At 34.3% G+C, this 20,800-nt stretch overlaps 1 protein-coding gene across 3 annotated transcripts in view; it reads left to right on the forward strand.

The window, feature by feature from the left end:
• Positions 1-20,800, forward strand: part of LOC123714886 (nuclear pore complex protein Nup98-Nup96) — a 53,039-nt gene that overhangs the window by 15,804 nt on the left and 16,435 nt on the right. For 2 of the 3 annotated variants that reach the window (XM_045669519.1, XM_045669521.1), the window contains exons 17-31: positions 658-782; positions 1,094-1,212; positions 1,395-1,428; positions 2,475-2,545; positions 2,611-2,653; positions 7,181-7,308; positions 8,437-8,550; positions 9,332-9,451; positions 10,287-10,437; positions 11,854-11,956; positions 12,526-12,640; positions 14,008-14,187; positions 15,632-15,694; positions 17,593-17,691; positions 19,584-19,715. In XM_045669519.1, the coding sequence (XP_045525475.1) occupies positions 658-782; positions 1,094-1,212; positions 1,395-1,428; positions 2,475-2,545; positions 2,611-2,653; positions 7,181-7,308; positions 8,437-8,550; positions 9,332-9,451; positions 10,287-10,437; positions 11,854-11,956; positions 12,526-12,640; positions 14,008-14,187; positions 15,632-15,694; positions 17,593-17,691; positions 19,584-19,715 (1,597 nt within the window). The remainder of the gene's footprint in view (positions 1-657; positions 783-1,093; positions 1,213-1,394; positions 1,429-2,474; positions 2,546-2,610; positions 2,654-7,180; positions 7,309-8,436; positions 8,551-9,331; positions 9,452-10,286; positions 10,438-11,853; positions 11,957-12,525; positions 12,641-14,007; positions 14,188-15,631; positions 15,695-17,592; positions 17,692-19,583; positions 19,716-20,800) is intronic. The other variant, XM_045669520.1, reaches the window with a different exon arrangement.

The following is a 20,800-nucleotide window of genomic DNA, read 5'->3' on the forward strand; positions in this document are numbered from 1 at the left end:
CACCTCTTTATAATCGGTAACGTGTTTTTCTAAATGCTGTGAAAAGTTATGAAATGTTTTGTTTAAAGCAATTACTCTAAATATATTCTTGACTGAATCAACGACTTTTCTTCTTTGTGTTGGTGATTAAGAAGAGTGGCGAAGAGTTTCTGGCCAGCTCTTCTTGCCCGCTCCACGTCCTTGACTTGCGAACTGGTAGTAAACGTAAATTTAGAATCAATAAAAAAAAAATCTGTTGACGTTCAAAAGTGTACTTATCTATATGAATTAAGTTATTTTGAGTTTGTGTGTGCCGTCTAACATTATTATTATTGACGGGGGTTAAACACAGTTTATGCTTCATGTTCAGCTATGAAATCGGCTAGTTAATAGGATTATTATAATAAAATAGCTTTATTTCAACACATATACGACACGAGATATTAACAGGATTAAACGTTAATAGTATTTGGATCTCCTACTCATGGAACCCTCCAAGCCATCCACAATTTTATCTCCAGCCATCTTTCCCACACCGTCATCGCAATTTCATCTCTCTAGCTCTCTGGCACTCGATTTTGTGCCACATGGCCCCCGTCCAGTTGATATGATCGACTAATTTTAATTGTAGGATAAATTAATAAATACAAGTATTTTTAAATATATATTCTTTTTCAGAAATCTCTTTTCGATGGCCTAGAAGAGAGCGACGCGAGCCTAGAAGATAAGTTGACTCTGAAGCCTTCTAGGAAGAGATTGGTTCTACGGCCCAATACCAACTTGGACAATAGTTCGAATAACAGGTAAGGGAGCGTTCAAGTATTACGTCACGCAATTTTCTTGCGCAAAACGCACCGTAACGTTTTCTGTATCCAACAGAAAAACGTCTCGTGTCTACCCCCAGTGACTCTTTATACTTACTATTATGAATAATACGTAATTCAATCCCCGCCCCTCATCGTAACGTTTTACAAAAGGATCCCCCCCCCCCCCCAAATTCATTACGTTGGGTATTGTTCCTTCATTTTGCCAAAAATTTGGTCATCAACTAAGGTGAAAGCTGTGATATACAGAAAATAATATTTACGCGATTTAATCTTTTTTCATTTCCTAGATCCCTAGTTGAATCACCTCAAGTAAACGGAACAAGTCAAGTGGACGGCTCCATTTCAGAGAGAGAAAGAGATGATTTCCCCAGTAAGAGTAAGGAGAGGTTGCGAGAGCAGAACAGTGGTATGTTCAGTAAATTTGTGTTATTTTTTAATTAATTTATTTATTTCCAAGACACAAGTGTACAACTTGACCTACATTGTAATAAAATCGATAAATTAAATATTAAAAAGTTTGGTGCCTGTGGCCTTTAATGCTGGCAGAAAAATATAATTATTTACGTAATACGTATTTTGAAATTTCAGATATAGAGCTCCGTACAGACAAACAAAATGGCTGGTAAGATTTTTTTATATAAATTAGCGTACAGCGTTATTGTTTACATAATAAACTAGTTATTAATGGTTATATTTAGAAATTCAGCCCTACTTATTTATAGTATTGTCTTTTGTTGACATAGCTGTTACACATTAAGAAAAACACTTTTTGAACGGATTGAAGCTATGTATTATTATTAAAAACTTATAATTATTTACATAATTTTAATTTTTTTTTCTCTGACGTTTCGAGTGCTTTTTCAGCGTGCATGGTCACGGTGACTTATTATTATGTAAATAATTATAAGTTTTTAATAATAATACATAGCTTTAATCCGTTCAAACAGTGTTTTTCCTACTTATTTTTGTCAAAAGTATTGGATTTTGATATACGTCACAGTATGTCTCGCTTCTGAATCTTTAAGATATGTTAAAAATATTCATCCCAAGTCAAGAATTCATCAAATAGGACAACTTCAAACAGTCTGCTGGCACATAAAATGTCAATGTGACAAATGATAGATCAAGAGAATTCTTTTATAGTCTATGATTTGAGAGTAAGAAAAAAAGAAAAAGTGTTATTGAGAGTAATCTGTATAAACAAAGGCTTTACTAAGGAATGACTTGTAAATAATTTTAAATTTTTCTAAAATTCAATAATTTAAAAAAAACTTGACATAAAACAATTTTTTAAGAGGATTAAAGCTATTTGTATTATTATAAACTTATAATTATTTCAAATTTAAATTTTACCGACGTTTCGTGTGCTTTACAGCGTGCGTGTCACCGTAACCACATAATTATAAGTTTATAATAATACAAATAGCTTTAATCCGGTTAAAAACTTGTTTTTATACATCGGTCACGTGACACAGTCCTAATCCACGGTGACGTAGCTTCTAAATCATGTCTGTCTAAGCCTGATACAATGTAAAGTTGTATGTTTTTAGTATATGTACGGTGGTAACCCACTAAAATGGGTGTACATGGCCTGGGATGGGCCCTTTTTGGATCAGGCTCAGTTGGGCGAACGTCAATTTTGACAAATAAATATTTTTCTTATTTCAGGCCTTCAAGACATTCGTGGAACCAAGAGAAACCGATCGATAATGAAACGCCACGGTTATATCCAAATCTAGGTTGGTATATTGATTTTTATTTATGTATAAAATATTTTTTTTTTTAATTAATATTTTTTTTACAGATAAAGAAATGCCGGCCCTCGAATCTGAACGGCGAGCGAGTTGGTAAGTTATTTATTTTATTATTATATTATTAAGGTGAATTGGTTCAAGGATATTTCTTCCAAAAACGGAATCCACATATAATTTATCTTAATTTATATATAAAGACAAACAATTACACTAAAAATATAGCCAAAGATGGAACATAATATTTACAAAAGGAAAAAAAAACAATAACATTTATTCAGTACATTTTTATTTTAACTACGTAATACATAATTTGGTTGATATGTGTGATGTTGTAAAAGTGTGAGGTATGCTCATGATGCAAATGATTTAGTGCACTGGATATTGTTAATACTCTTTTGAAGCATATTCCACGATAGCTTAAACAAGTCAAGGCTTAAATAGTGGTCGTTCGGGCTGCGCGATACAAAACTGAGATTTTTCGTGTTGATGTGATGAACATAAAACAAAACACGATCACGTGTCTGGTAGGCAGGAACAAGGAAGGGAATTTTTTATAATAATAATAATCTTTATTTCTTCTCTCACATATACATACATAGCAGGTTATTATGATTAAACTAAGATGATAACATTTGGAAGTGTATGTGAGAGACTGGTCTCTGTAACAGGAGACCTGAGTGACAGATAGCCAGCCTCTCCACCACCGGACCGGAACACGTACAATCAGGTCATTGTCATAAGATACAATAGAAGAAAATAAGCAAGTGCTAAAGGAAAAAAAATGGAAACGGAGTCGTAAAAATAAATTTGGTGTGTGTTTGTGTCTGTGTGTGTGCGCGTGTGTGTGTGTGTGTGCGCGCGTGCGTGTGTGTGTATGTGTGGGCGAGTGGGTGTGTTACAGAGTAACAGTTATTAAATCTTCTGTTTCATCATAACTCAACGTCTTCAGCCAATTAGTAACCATTTTTTTACATTCATATTTCGATAGTGGGTAAATGTTAATTTTTTCATTTAATTTATTATACAGGTAACAGCCTAGGAAACCAAAGAATCTTTGCGAGAAAGAACTTGTCCATCGTGTAATACGACAACAAACTTTATGTTTAATCCGCTTGTTTATATTTAATTCGGGGTCGTAACTAGTTTTATAATGTTGTTTTAAAACTGTGTTGAGAATAAATAATTGACGAATTGTTAATACATCGGCTAGGGCATAAAGGTCTTTAGTGGGAAAAAGAAACGGTAAGGAATGACTTACTTTTAACACTGCTCGTTGGGCTCTTTCAAGTTTTAGTAGATTGGTTTTGAAAGTACCTCCCCACACAGTGATACAATAGCTTAAAATTGACTGACATAAAGCCTGATATACTACTTTAACAATTCTATTGTCTGCTATAAGTCTTAAAGTTTTAAAGATGTAAATGAGTTTACGAGTTCTGCATGAGAGAAGATCCACGTGAGAATTAAAACTCAAGTTACTATCGATAACTACACCCAAATACTTAACACTATAGGCAATGGAAATGCTTTTGCAATTGCAGAGTTGATTTGAAGAGCAAGTATGGGCTGTGATAGAAAAATAATCATGAATGTTAGACGGAACGTTTTTAATAGAGAAGGGCATAAATTTTGTTTTATCAACATTAAGCGTAAGGCCGTTGCCTCTCAACCATTCATTAACAAGGCCAAAACCAAACTGAGCAGAATTATACACCTCATTCCAATTATTGCCAGAGAAGACAAGGGCAGTGTCATCTGCAAAAGATATTATCTTACCATTTGGCAACTGGAGGTTACATAACTCATTAATGAATGTTAGAAACAACGTTGGGCCAAGTACGCTTCCCTGGGGGACACCGTAAGTTATTGGCAAGTCATTACTTACAAAGTCACCGACCTTAACCCTTTGAAATCTATTTTTAAGGTAACTTTGGAAAAGACCCAATTGAGAACCACGGATACCCAAAGATTCAAGTTTGTTTAAGAGAAGTAGGGCAGACACTGTGTCAAATGCCTTAGCAAGGTCCAAAAATATCGCTATAACTTTTTGCTTTCGGTCAAGTTTGGCTACAATGTGATCAGTAAGTTCGTGAACGGCGTCGTTTGTAGACCTACCCGTACGGAAACCAAATTGCGAACTAGAAATGAGATTCTTGGTCTCAAGATAGTTAACAAGGCGTTTGTTTATAAGTTTCTCAATTACTTTTGCAATCGTGGGTAGTTTAGATATTGGTCTATAATTATTGACACATCCTCTGTCACCACCCTTGAAAATCGGAACAATATCAGCCAGCTTAAGCTGATCCGGAAAAACTCCTGTGGAAAAAATCAAATTTACAATGAATGTCAATGGTGGGACTATTATTTGATGATACCGTTTTAATATAGCATCTGAAATATTATGCCGTCCAGTACATTTATCTTTTTTTAAGTTGAGAATACAGTTACGAACTTCATTTTCATTGGTACTATCCAAAACTAAGGATGATAGTGGATTGGCCATTGAGGATATACAACCCCTACCAGAGGAATATGCCTTTTCAGCCAGATCTTTACCAATAGAAACAAAGAATTTATTAATAAAATTGACCGATTCAGAGGGGTTATCAGGAGAAATAAGTTGCTCAGCAGGTCTGCAGAGTTTTGATGTATGCGTTCATTTCCTAATAGTGTCCCAGAGTGCTTTATTATTTGTGTTTGCCGCCGCTTTTAACTCTTTCGCCTCATATTCCCTTTTAAGTTTCTTAAGGAGCCAGTTGCAAAAATTTCTGTACCTTTTGTAGGTTATTTTCTTAATTTCATTGTTCAGGTCTTTTTTATATATTTTATGAAGTTTATCTCGATTTCGTACACATCTTAGAAGATCAGAAGTCATCCAAGGCTTCTTTAGCCTCTTGCGATTAGGTACGGTGTGATTTTGAGTATTAGATTTTATTTTAGCATTAATCTCCGAGATAAGAAAAGAAGTAGCAACATTTGCATCTGAAACCCGATAGATCGGTTCAAAGCAAAGGTTTTTCATATCATTATCTAGGCCTACATAATCAATTTTACTATGAATGAAGTCTTTATTTTGTTTGTGAGATTGCTGGTCTTCTATTATGAGAACTACGCTGTCATGATCAGTTACAGATGATTCAACTACATAACAAACGGAAGAAAAAGTACATTTCATAAAAGCGTGATCAAGGCACGTCTTGTTGTGAGTGGATATTGTATGTGCGGGTAACAGACCATGAGAAGCTAGTAGATTTAAGTAAAATTGAGAATTCACATCCTTAGTGTTTGGCATAATATAGAAGTTAACTGAGAGATGATGTCATGTAGTAGCAATATATCGTGTTGTTTTCGTTGAGAGTCTAAAGTGTTAATATTAAAATGTACACATGCGGTTTCATATAAAACAATATACCGATTTCAAGAATTCTTACAGCATTACAATACTACATTGTCCGTTATGAACATAGGCTATTGAATAATTTCGGGCACCGTTTGAAATCATCGTTTATAGTATTGTCTTTTGTTAACTTAGCTTTTACACATTGAGCGAAAACACTTTTTTACCGGATGGAAGCTATGTATTATTATAACCTGGGATACAATAATATCCAAATTAAAACCCCAAGACAAACAATCTGCGAAAATAGAGGACACCGTGAGTCATTTCTGCAAAAACCCGTCATCTTTTAGTCGATACCAACTCCGGGGAATTAAATACAGATAACACAACTTTCTCTACAGCTGTGGTTTTTGACATTCAACACCTTTTGTCATATCATATTCATATTTTGTATATTTATTTACACTTCGTAACACTTATGGAAATTAAATAACATAGTACATAAAAATATAAGGGATGCAACGTGCCTTATCGCTAACAAGCGATCTCTTCCAGGCAAACCGAGTAAGGAAAAACTATTTTATGTGATGGGTAAAGTGTAAGAAATGCAAAACCAAATCTTAAAGAATCACCAATGTTAATCTAAAATAATACAAAATAAAATAATATTGTCTTGTTAACATGGCTTTTACACATTAAGAAAACACTTTTTAAACGGATTGAATCATCTTTTAGTCGATAACAAATCCGGTTGTCAACGTGACCACGCACGCTGTAAAGCACGTGAAACGTCGGGAAAATTTAAAATTATGTATAATAATTATAAGTTTATAATAATACATAGCTTCAATCCGGTAAAAAAGTGTTGTCTTTCATCGTCGTTTATTTTTATATAATAAGGCAAACGGGCAGGAGGCTCACCTGGTGTTAAGTGCTACCGCTGCCCATTGACACTCACTAAGACACGAAGGCTTGCAAGCGCGTTGACGGCATTTTGAGAATTGGTACGCTCTTTTCTTTGAAGGAGCCTGAGTCGAATTAGTTTGGAAATACTTCATTGGGCAGCTGATTCCACATAGTGGTGATGCGTGGAAATAATTGACAAAAAGTACAAATAAATATATATTGCCGATGCTGCGGGTCCCATTGAACCAAGTGATTTTAGTACTACTGTTTTATAGATGTCCAACAACCCATATTTCATAAAAAATATCCAACCGTGCGAAGCCGGGACGGACTATTAGTTTTAAATAACCTTAAATCGTATTTAAATTTCTCAGGTTAACAACAAAACCGCTCCGAAAACCACAAGTGTCCAACGCGGAATTAGCTGAGAACTCAGTAAGAGAGCTAGGCGTTAAAGAGAGTTCCACTTCCACTGATAAGGAGAATATCGACACTTTCTATAGTAAGTATCTTTTTCTTTTGTTATATCTTTTTGTCCTTTAATTTTTAACAATAAATTGTCTTACAAGGCTTTATGTAATTAATTAACTTATTTTGTGAAAATTTACAATACGTTTCGTATTCGCTTGGGTTAAATAAATAAAAAATATTTAGATTGGTCCAATTAAGGAGGATCGGTGTTGGTCCCTGTTAATAAAATTCATACAAAAAATCTCGTTTACTTGCCATATTTATTTATTTATACTTCGTTACCATAATTATACAAATAAAAATAAAATAAGTAGGTTACATAAGTTATTAGGCAACTCTAATATGGAACAATAAAAAAAGAAAACTGTGAGAGGGTAAAGTACAAAATAACTTGCAACTATAACGAAAAATAAAATCCAAAGGAAAAATATAAATAACAATATGTATAAACAGATATGTAAAAGCTCTGCCAAAGGTTAATTGACTCACGATTAATATATATAAGTAGAATATAGGGTTTAAAAACATTTTTAAACGAATGTATGTGTATAGGTGAGTCCCAGTGTCTTCAATTTTGTTCCCATCGCTTCGGCGGTCAGACACCTTGTTACACTTGTGAGAAGGTTGCTCATCAGATAAGAGGCGTTTATGGTTTATTTACTTGTTATTAGCTTATCAAATTGTAGTTGTAGCTTTAATAGTTGATTTTAAATTTGTGTGTAGATGTAGGTTAGCGTTCAAACACAAGTTATGACTAAATTTAGTTCATTTTTAGAATAATTTAGATGTTTGTATAGAATAATCCTTATTACTTATGGTACAAGAACAGAGCGTATCAATATTTAAAAGACTGGCAACGTATTTGCCAGCATTCTGACAATATTAGTATCCATGGGTGGTGGTGGTATCATTTAACATCGGGTGAGCATTCTGTCCGTTTGCCTCCTATTACAAAAAGTTCTACACTAAACAATAATCTTATTGCTTATTGTTATCAAAATTCCAAACTCATTGCGACAACGTTCAGCTAACTTTCCAGTTACGTATATTGTGGCAGGAAAAAATAAATATATATTAATTAACAATAACTGTTATGTGAACCTTCGAGCCGGAACGGCTCATTATTATTTGACGATAATTAGACTATTTTTCTTTCTAGTAGATGAAAATGTGTCGACCCACGATGCGCCAGTTGAGGCACCGCCTCATCCTGCTGGTGTTAAACTGACCAGACCTGGGTATTACACTATTCCTTCGTTGGAAGAGATGATAAGTAAGTATATGGATATATGAATGAATATGGATGTTGATGGAGGCGTATGGAGAAAGAAAGGAAAGATGGATAGAAATAATTGGGAAAAAGCTTTAGGTGGCCGTGAAGCGGTACATAAGGAAGTTAGGATATTAAATATTAACGATTGGAAATAAACAAGCTTTGTTATTATTATTATAGTTTGGTAACAGTTTAGCTCAGGATTAAATGAATCAATCCTGGTACACTGCTGCACACGGGCCCAAGCCAAGTGAACAGTTTTTTTATTTGTTATCATTTTCTAGAATATTACTATTTTCTGAAGGATGATTGACATAAATGGATGGTGATGGAGGTGGTGTAACAATTCGATACATTCCTGTAACTCTTTTACTATAAGTCCGGTTGTGGATTTTAGGGACTATTGATACTGTTATTATGGACACCAAGTAACCAAGAACGAACGATCTATCTTTTGAAAAAGTATTAAACTGATTTAATTATAATATCTCTGGGCTGATCATTGAAAAAAAAACCACTTGTTATGTGTCTATCTGATAATAACATATAGGAAAATTAAAAAAATTGATGTGTACAATTTTTATTTTTTGGTAGCTTTTATGTTCATCATCCTTGTCATGTATTCTAAAATACATGATGAGCTTATACATATACTGTAAAAATGATATATATGTGGTGAACTTTAATATAATTTTATAATTATAAACAATTTTACATTTAGTTTTTTATAAGGCGGATAAAAGTCGTATTGTGAATTATAAAATATATATTTATTTTTCAGAATACATTGGTCCTGATGGCAAATGTGTGGTACCGCATTTGACGATCGGCAGAAAGAATTATGGAAATGTCTATTATGACTGTGAAATTGATGTCACCGACATGGATTTGGACTCTTTAGGTATATTTTATTTAATATAAGAAAATGTCCCACTGAGATATTATAGGCGGAATCTTTCAGGTAGCAGTTTTAAAATTAAGTTTATTTTTATTTATTTACAAGACACGTGTAGCATAGGGAGTGTTCAAGTATTATGTCACGCAATTTTTGGAGATTCTTGACCCCCCCCCACTCTGAAACGCGCCGTAACGTTTCTGTATCCAATAGTAAAACGTTTCACGACCAACCCCAATGACTCTTTATACCTAAAACTTACCATTATATAGTGTAAAGTACTGGAAAGTGGAAAATAATATTAACAATAACGCGTAATTAATCCCCGCACCGCAACGTAACGTTTAACAAGAGGAGCCCCCCAATTCGTTACGTAATACTTGAGCGCTCCCATATACATATCAAATTTATTTTATTCAAACTTTATTGACACTTTTTATCGACACTCGCACGTAACCACAAAAACTAGTCTTGTTTGTTTGGCGCACGTGTGCGTGCACGCGAGTAGAGCGTGCGCCAGTGCGTTTAGTGATTAAACGTTAAATGCCCGTACGCTTAACTTTTTAATTATTTTGTACATTAAAATATTAGTGAATACTCTTAAGAATCATGAGTAATATAAATAATAAGTTTACATAACCTCACCATTTTAAAAAAAAATGTACACAAGAACAGCGATTTTTAATATAAAATGTGAGTTACCACAAAGTCAAATGTCTTTGTGCAGAATAATTTATTTAAAAAAAATCATATCATAGCTAAAGATTCTGGAGCGACTGATGCGTTTGGTGTGATAATTCGGATCTCTTATTTGTTATTAAAAACTAAAATGGTATTGCAGTACATTTCCTGAACAAGGAGGTGATAGTCTACCCGGAGGACAGCGAGAAGCCGCCTTTGGGTGAAGGTTTGAACCGACGCGCCATTGTCACGCTGGACCGTGTCTGGCCGAGGGACAAGACTGAGAAACGTCCCGTTACTGAACCGGAGAGGTGAGTTCAAATGTTGTGATTCTATTGTATACTCTTGAAAAACTCTTAAATACAATAATGGGGATGACACTTGGGGCCTTGGCCTCAGATTTCTAACAGACAAGTGATCAGTAAGTGCCTGACACACGCTATACCGTTCCTGACGATAATTTCCTTTATACGAGCAAATGGAAATCTTCCACGGTTCGCTTCATGTGACATTCTCTTTTGCGACCTACCGATCTGTGGAATCGAATTCGGGTGGGGGCTTTCCCTGGAAGGTACAACTTCCAATTGTTTAAAAAAAGAGCTTAGTACCTAAAAGCCGGCAACGCACTCACTAATATGGGTGTCCGTGGATGACTGCACTTTTTGGGCGTCCCGTAGGCTTGTTTATCCTATATAAAAAACATACAAAGTTAGAAAGTCTTGGTACATGCCTGGGGTTCGACTACGGGCTCAGCACGCTTTGCCGCGATAGATGACGAATTTTGAATCATATTTTTTAAATTTAAACCTTTTGTACTATACAACAAATGTTAACTAAATACAGGAACAATCTGATATCTCCAATCCAAGGCATTACAACAAATAAGCATGTTAACTTTTGGAATGAAAGTGGAAATTAGTTGTTTTATGTTATTTTAATAGTTTTATATATTTCGTAATCCTATACCTAACTTTAAGTATATACATAAAAAAAAAACATGTGTGTGTACTTATGTAGACACGTTCATTTTTTATTTTAAAATCATGACTATGCTAACTTCAGGGTGTTGGTTTTTTGTGACGGTGTGCGCGCGTATCGTAAAAATTTACTCTCATCATTTTTCCCTAACGCGACAAAAGATGTATAACTTCAAAAGCAATTAAAGTGAACATATAGCCAAAGATGGAATACATAATATATAGAAACAGGTTCAAATATCTACTGAAGGACAACCTATATGTTTCTTAGAGTTCTGTTATATGTACGTAGGAACCTATTACATATACCTAAAGTAATTAGAAATTATAGAGGGACCGTCTTTATGGGTTGAGTAGCGAACGGATTTAATGAGTTTACTATTGACATTCATATGTCGGCCACGAGTATGGTAATGGCAAAGAGGGCTCTGACACAAAATTTATTCGATTATGATTGTTACTTCGTAATCTTTCATTGACAACTAAATTATTATTATTTTTTTTTGTACAAGCAAAATATTGGTACGTTTCCCTTGTTGAAAAACTATATGTGAAGATTATTCATTCGGTCGTAGTCTGGGCTGCAAGATACTAAACGAGGTTTTTCATAGTTGGTGTTGATGTGAGGAACGAGATTGCTTTGATTGTCTTATATAATCAAATGAATTGTGTTTTTTTTTCGAAGTTACATTGGTTATATAACGTGACAAAAATGACAGTTGTCAAACTACTGATTAATATTTGTTTCAGGTTGTTAAAAATGGACTACGAAGGCAAGTTGCGACGTGTCTGCGATAAATATGACACCAGGTTCATTGAGTATCGCCCACAAACTGGTAGTTGGGTTTTCAGGGTGAGTTCAGAATTTATCTTCATCATGATGAATAGTCAATCGCTCTATATTAATTTAGCAATTACGTTATTTGATTTTAAGTGAGTACATACAGTTTATTTCTAAATAACTAAATGATGTTCCTATAAAAATTGGTTAATCCAACCCACAAAATTTAACAAAAGTTGTTTATTGATAAATCTTAGTAATTTTGTATCTAACTTATAGTAAGCGTATAACTTTTTTATATTGGGACCAGGAGTTAGATTTTTACATATGAACCAGCCAAAGTTTATACGTTTCTAGTTCAGTTTAGTAGGTACTTCCTTACTAAGTATTCATTTAAAATTCGATTAAATCATTCAAAACACAGTATAGTACATGGAACATTATTTTTTCTTCCATTTAAAGTATCCCCAGAAACTGTACGTTTTGATCCTACGAGCCGGACTTAGTAATTTATTGTATAATTTTCAAATATTACATTTTTATTTTATGATAGACGGTATATATTAAATACCTTAAAATCGTCTATAAAAACGGCATAGGCTTTAAATAGTCTCACATCTTAAATATGTTTACTGTGTCAGGTGGAACACTTCAGCAAGTATGGCATATCAGATTCAGATGAGGAAGACGAACTTGCGCCTCAGGTGTTGATGCGACAACTCGTCAATCAGAGTTTGCAGAAAGCGGCTGCTACTGGTATGTATAAACCGCCTTTCGTAAATGATTGTTGTCTACTAACTATTTGAAAGACCGTCTTAATATGTGGAATCTGATTTGGATACCTCTTGATTTAGGGATAAAAGATGGGTTTTGGAATATGTGACTAGTGTAGTACTTATTACTGATTTTGTATGCGAATCTATTTTATTTTTAAGACATTTTTATGTGATGAAATACGATGGTAAATTAGATAATTAAATAATAATGACTTACTTTCCAAGTAAGGACAGTGCAAATATTAATAATGAATACATTTATAACATATAAAGTGGTAACAATAAGGTTAAAATATTTTCGATAGAAAAAGGTCGATACATTTAACTAAATAATATAAAATTCGGCTTGTGTTGTGTGATTGTATGTTTGCGAATATGGGTATAATTAAAGCATAAACTACATAACGACACACATATTTTGACGTTACAAAGACTTGTCGTTAAATGAAAAGTACAAAAATCTGTATTTATAGGAAAAGAAAAAGTTTATTTCAGGCTAATGTTAATAATTACATAAAAATCAGTTTTTGTTTGATATTGCGTAGTCTTGTATTTTCGTTTGACGTCTTTTGTACCGCACCAATAATTATTTTGTAAAGCACGTGCTGGCAATCCCAATATGTAAACAAAACGAATTTCTTAGAAAGTTCGTATGCTGAGATTATTGTGGGCTAGGATAATAAAGCGACAAAATAACGTACACAGCTGCGCAGTTTTTACTAATTTTAGCAACTTAAATTGTACTTTCCTGCTCAATTGTCGTTATCGAGAGTGGGTGTAATGTTAGTTATTTTTGACTATGTATTTGCGTGTTTTTCCCACGAGAATTTAAGTGCGTGCGCCTATTTCACCATGCCTCCTGCTGATGTCATGTGGAACATGGTGTGATGGTTGCAGCTCCTTACAAACGTTGTGTAATACAATAAAAAAAATTGGCGATCAATAAGAGTGGTGGGGAGTTTATTGCTAGTTCTTCTCTTCCGTTCTACGCCCTTGATTTGAGAACTGGCAGTAAATGTAAAATTAGAAGCATTTAATGTATATTTCTTGTTTATTGACGTTCATAAGTGAACATTGTGTCACCTATATGAATAAATGATTTTTGACTTTGACTTTGAATGCTATGTAATTTTTAGTAATTTAGGCCTTTCCTGAGTGATCAATATAATATGTTTATATATCTTATAGTTTTGATTACATAATGAAATCTATTACATTTATTAAGTATTTTGTGCGTTAGTTAGACTTGCATTCTAGAACGTAACATCGTTTGGCATATTTGAAAGCGAGGAATAAAAAAAAACCATATTAGTTCCGATTTTTAATCGTAAACTATTTCCTTTTCAGCCACGAAACCAGTAGTGCCCGTAACATCGGCTCTTGGTGGTCTGGGAACAAATATAGGCCTCGGGTCGAACCTTACCCTAGGGTCAAATTTGGGTCTAGGCGGAATGGGATTCAATTCCTCTGTGGGTGATGAAGATATGTTCCTGCAGACCTCGCTCAATTTAATGAACGGTTCCAAAGGTATACGCAGAATTTAGATTATTGTTTTTGTATTCGTACATCCTGCACTTATAAATAATAATAAATTTATTTCCAATCATGAGAAAAACAATTATAATATACAGCTTAAATGTTTTCTTCTATTGGACAACAAATAGAAGAAATGTATGTTATATCCTAGTTACCTTAAGTACCGTCGATCGGAACCCCTTCACGAGTAATTAGACCTCCCGCTTTTTCCAACTGACTCGTGTCCATGGCTTTCTTTCTCCATTCACTTCCTGCTACCGCTTTTATTTCTTCTATCCACCTTTTTGGGGCCTCCCTCTTCTCCTTCATACGATGGGTCCTTTCCATACAGTTATCTTTAAAGTCCTTTTATCTATGTATCTTGCTGTATGCCCCGCCCATTGCCAATTCTGTTTTAGGCCATATTGTAAGGCATCTGTCACATTTGTTATTCGTTTTTAATTGTATGTATTTCTCTCTTGCACTTAGAACGAAATTAAAGTTAGGATTAATATAAATGTATTCAAGTTTAACCATTTTCTTAGATAATGTTCACTGTAGGTGCAAAATTTGTTCTTTGGGTTTTTGTTAGTAATCAGAAAGAGTACGCATAGTAAAAAAGGATGTGCAGTTAAAAGAGTGGATGTCTTCTGTCATTTCCTATGTGACCAGGTAGTCTGTTCCATTTGATACACATATTTGTTACACTGGACTTTAAGTAATAAGTTCTACGTAAAATTAAGTATAACACTCCTCCTGTTGCACAAGAAGTATACTTTTTGAGCTTAACTGGCGGCCTTATCGCTTTCGAGCGATCTCTTCCAGGCAACCACTGTGAGTAAAGAAAAAAAAAAGTATTACATAAGATAGGCAAGAAGTGTAAAAATACATGTTATACACAGTTATTAATACAAAACTAAACAGGAAACAAAAAAAACTAAACTAAAAAGATGTTACATTAGTATTAAAAAGTAAAAAGACTCATAAATCACGATAATTTAAGATAAGTCTTACGTCAGTAAGTAGTTAGTAAGAAAGTTAGGGATAAGATGTGGACAGGTAATGTTTGCGTACTCTTTCTGATTACTAAGAATAAAATCAAAGAACAAATTTTGCATCTATAGTAAACATTATCTAAGAAAGTGGTTAAAGTTGAATACACTTATATTACGGGGAGTTCGCGGCCTTAAGCTCTGAAACTGTTCTTATTGTGTAACATTAGAAAAATTATAGTTACTTTTACGTAGAATGTATGTCTTGAAGTTCCTGTATAAGTGTCAAACGGAAGAGACTAGCTGCTCACTCAGGGAATCCACTCTCTTTTACCTGTTAATCATTATTTATTATGTGTACTCTTTCGGATTACTAAGAAAAACCCAAAAAACAATATTCTTAAAATTAAATTAGAATTAAAGAGATTTTTCTCCATATAAATAAGATTTTGGAAATTTAATAGTATTTGAAATGGACACGACAGAAGACAACGCAGATGCGACCAGTCTATACCAGGACAACAGAGGTGAGATTACAATATATAAAGAAAACCCCTTTTTACCGGATTGGAGCTATGTATTATTATAAACTTATAATTATTAACATAATTTTAATTTTATTTTTTTCCGACGTTTCGCGTGCTCTACAGCGTGCCTGGTCACGGTGACTGAAGATAAAAGGTGTTGAATGTCAAAAAGTATCACATGTATTTATTTCCCCGGAGTTGGTATCGACTAAAAGATGACGGGTTTTTGCAGAAATTACTCACGATGTCCTCCATTTTCGCGAATTGTTTGTCTTGGGGTTTTAATTATGATATTATTGGATCCCAGGTTATAATAATAAATAGCTTCAATCCGGTAAAAAAGTGTTTTCTTTTAATGTATAAATGTTATATTAATAAAAGACAATACTATTACTACTAAAACATTTAATTACTAAGTTTTAGTGGCTGTTTTTGGAGGGATTTTCAAATGAATGAAACTCTTTGAAGCTGGGTGTCAACTGGCTTAAATCTTTAAGTACATGAGCTTATAACTACAATAATTAGGGGTAGTGTTTGCGCAAATGTATCTTTAATATAAAAGACACATCTGTCACCTATAAAGAATATAAGTGACGTCGACCTATTGGACATTATCAGAAACGAGAATGTTATATTACAATTTTTATTTTTTATTTTAAGTAAATTTTAGGTTACATAACTACAATCATGTGTTTTACTTTTAAATTTTTGTCATAATTTTCTTAAATATGCAAAAAAATCTGAAGTGATACTAGAAGTGGTATCTGGTTTTCAGCTGGAAAGCACAGCGCGGTGTGACTTCTTCTTTATAGTTATTATTGTTCAAATATTGTTTGTCTTTTGTTTAAAAAATAATAGATATAGAGTTCACAATGTACGGACAAGTTCTACATAAGTTCCAAATAAGCTATTTATTACTTATTGGTAGGATAAACGCTATTGTTGCGTTTCACGACTGTCAGATAGCGCAATTCGTCACATGAAGTCCGTAATAAGTCATGAGTCCGATGAAACGCGTAGTTTTTTATTCGGAACTTTTATCCTCCAAATAATTTATGTTTTGCATAGCTATTCCGTCCAAAAATATTTATTTATCTACTTCTTAAGAATCATTCTTATTTTTTAATTTAATTTAATTTTCATTTTTTTTTCTTCTTTGCTTACACGGCTAACTTTTACAATTATTATTATTTGTTTCTACTGAGTATTAGATTCTTATTTGTTTTTTTTTTGCGACTGAGGCGCAAACTTGCTGCTGTTGTCTCTGGCAGAATGACCAGCGCTTAGGAAAAACTCTGCTCCTCAGCATATTGCTGAGCCAGGGCCAATTACAACCACAACACACACGCATTACACAATTAAACCTTTTCCTTTAAAAAAATTGTTATCTCTCTATTATTTTTTTTATTTTATGTGTTTCTGTGTGTGTGTGTGTGTGTTTCGTTAGTAATAAATGTTATGTCTATTTAGTACTTTATCTTTACATTGTGAATCAGTGTGTTTAAAACCCATAGTGTGGTTAAAATCGCGTAATTCTAGTTTTTTTTTGTAATTTTATTTGTTGTTATATTATTTATATCACTATATTTTTTAATTACTATATTTTGTTAATTAATATTTATATATATTTAGTTAATGAACCATGTTTTCCGAAATAAACAATTTTTTATTTAATTTTTTTTAAAAGTCATTAAGAGTAGTTAATAAAGGAAAACATCATGAGGCAACATTAACACAAAAAGTTGACAATCCCTGAACAGATACAGAAATCTGAGGCCCAGACCTAAAACGTTGTATCACTTTTTTACTAAAAATAACCTTAATTGTTACAATTTCCATAATCGCGTCCCCAAAGCTTCGTTCTGAAGATTTAAAGGAAGTTAACAATTATGTTCTAGCATTCGGTGTGAAGAGTCCTACCTCGGAGTTGGCCCGTTTGGAGCACAGGCAGAGCCATAACGTTCAACTGATGAAAGCTTCCCTATACGCTGATACTGGTGAGTATATTATAAACAAAATTATATATATTTTTTAGTTGAGATATTATTTATTGTAAAGACTTATTAAAGGCACGCCAGACCACCAAGGTTTTCCAAAAAAGAGCGTACCCGTTTTTAAAAGGCCGGCATCGGACTTGCGAGCTTTCTGACAATGTGAGTGTCCATGGGTGGGCGGTATCACTTAAGATCAGAAGAGCTTTCTGTCCATTTGCCTCCTATTACATAAAAAAAAGTAGAAAGAAAACGTCAACAGTCACAAAACACTTATATATTAACAATAATTAAACTAAAGCAAATACCAAGAGAAGAATTTAACGATAAAAAATCGTTTGCGAATACAGCTTCTGACTGGTCTAAAGGGTTCAGTGGCTAAGGTCGATAAGTTATATATATAAATCTCCTGTCACGATGTTTGTCCGCGATGGACTCCTACACTACTTATACAGATTTTAAATTAAATTGGCACACCGTGAGCAGGCTGGTGCAACTTAAGAGATAGGATAGCTTAGATCTTGAATTATAGTCGCAATTTTATTTTATTGCAAATCATTTGTCTATAATTAATTGACAGTCACAATTATCTGTTAACTCCAAAAGATTCTAACAGATATCGGTACTTTTCGACTGGATTGAGTAAGTAATCAATAGATGGCACTGCTATGGTAAACGGACAAACGTGTCTTATAAGCTACGCTAGCTAAGTTAGAAAACGAAATACCGTGAAATTCAATTATTTCTTCCCTTTTTTAATTTTTGGTGTTAGCATAGCCAACCACGTGTTACTTAGACCGAAGTGTAAATAAAACTCAAATTATAGTGACGATAATACAGTGAAATTATTATTTCGTGTCACGGTATTAAGGCTAACTAAAACCACATTAAGGAGAAACGAAGTTCGCGGGGGCAGCTAGTATATATATATATTAGGTCCTTACATATGAAATTGGCGTTTTGTCGTACTGGCCACTTTGATCTCAAATACCTCTATCAACTTGGGTCTCAGGCCGTCCACGGGGCTTGTTCTGCAGGTCGAAATTTCCAGAACGAAAACGTTGGAACCAAAAACGAACTGTGTTTTCTTTTGCAACATGACCGCCATATACATCATTCACCCTTCGAGTCGTTTCCGCAGCACTAGTGCCACGGCGGAGCTCGTACTCGTAAATAATACGATACTTTAAGTTTTCCATTTTGTAAAATGAGTGACGCAAACAGAAAAAAACCAGAAGAAAAAAACAAATGAATGACGGTCATCGAAGCACAAATACATGAGTAAATAGCTGGACAAATTTGAATTTGAAATTCCTAACCAAAGAGGAGGTATTTGAGGTCAAAGTGGCCAGTACGACAAAACGCCAATTTCATATGTAAGGACCTAATATTTAGGCCGGAATATAATACGAGCCAAGGCTGAACATTTTTCTCTCAGGATTTCTTAGTTTAGTCAGAGTAACGTTCCGATAGTCAGAGTCTCTTCAACAGATTTTGTATTGTGATAATATTGGTTTTAATTATTGTTAGCCTGTCCTTGGTCACGTGACCCTATCCAAACAAATTTGTTGAGGTTACTCGTGTTGCAATTTTATTATTTATTTTAAAGCAATTTCTATTATACGAGCGTAAACTGGAAATTTTGCTGCAGGCATTCTTAGTTTGAATAAGCGTGGTGCTTTCCTAAATCGTCAGAGTTACGTTCCCAGAGTATATCCAGATGCAGGCACTGTCTTCAGCATTTTAAAATATAGAGTATATCTATTATTTATAGCGACCCGTTGGCCCGGGAACCGTACAAACCGTTAGTTTTGGCGTATGACGTCGTCGCAATGTAAAAGGTGTTCAAAATTAAGCAATTTTTGTTTAGGCTAAAGTTAAAGTTTGATAAATTTCAGAAATGGAAGACGACGTGTCAATATCGACGGGCGATCAGTTGGTGCCTCATGCCACGGCCTCCGTTATCTCGCTGCCACCGACGTCTGTATCGCACATGGAGATGGTTGAAGAGGCACCGGTCGCTATTGAAGGTAAATAATAAAGCCTTTATCTATAATATAAAAATGAATCGCAAAATGTGTTAGTAAGCGCATAACTCATCAACGCCTGGACCAATGTCACCAATTCTTTTCTTTTTAATGTTCCTTAAAGTCCATGGTAGGATGGTTTTTACGGCGAGAATAATTCAAATAATTTCTGGGAAATCCATAAAAAAACTGCTCTTTTATTTTTCCCATATAAACGTTTTTTAACTCAAATGTAGAGTCAATTTAAACTTTGTTGCTATACAATAAAGTTCATATTAAATTACAAGCACTCACTATTGTCTAGGCAATGTAAGGTGTGTTCCTATATGCCGGTTTACTCATATCTATCAAAACATGTCGCGTTCCGAAACTCAACAAAACTGATAATATCGCGAACCCGACCAAATTGAACAGAAGGGTGGCCATAGCTCGTGGAAGCGAAGACACTTCGGTCACCCGAGCTGAACCTCACACACCGCCCTATCATCAGGGTGATGGTTCCATTCAGGAGAATTTATTGCGCCGACTATAAAGTAGGTACGACCAAAAAACTGCCGCATTCAAAATCTTTTTGATAGAACGAAGTCTGTCTGCTCCGCTAGTTCAGTTATATAATTAGAGTTGCGTTTAGTTTGTGTTCATAAATTTTACGATTAAATTGTACGATTTTAAAAACTTTTTAAACGTATTGAAGCTATGTATTATTATTATAAACTTATAATTGTGCAACGCAACGAACGCACTTGTGGAACGACGGATGTCGAGGTGAGACGGATGGTATTTTCTATTCTGCCTTGAGTTGTGCGATGACGTCAGGTGCATGTACCAGCGCTCGTCATACTTAACAGGTATCGCGTTTGGCTTCTGTCTCTGCCGGTAATGCTGTGTGGAACTTACACCGTTGTTAATGACGGGTAGGAAACGTTGTGCTTTGTATTGCGTTATGTGCGCGCGCACAATTAAATCTTTTCGCTTTGAGAGTGGAAGACTGAGTAAGCGAACGAGTGCGACGCGGAAGCACGAATCCACTACTTGAACCGTGTGCGTACACACAAGTGCACTGTTGCCGCGAACTTTCTTGCGTAACA

Source organism: Pieris brassicae, chromosome 10 (genome assembly GCF_905147105.1).
Source record: "Pieris brassicae chromosome 10, ilPieBrab1.1, whole genome shotgun sequence".
NCBI lineage: Eukaryota > Metazoa > Arthropoda > Insecta > Lepidoptera > Pieridae > Pieris > Pieris brassicae.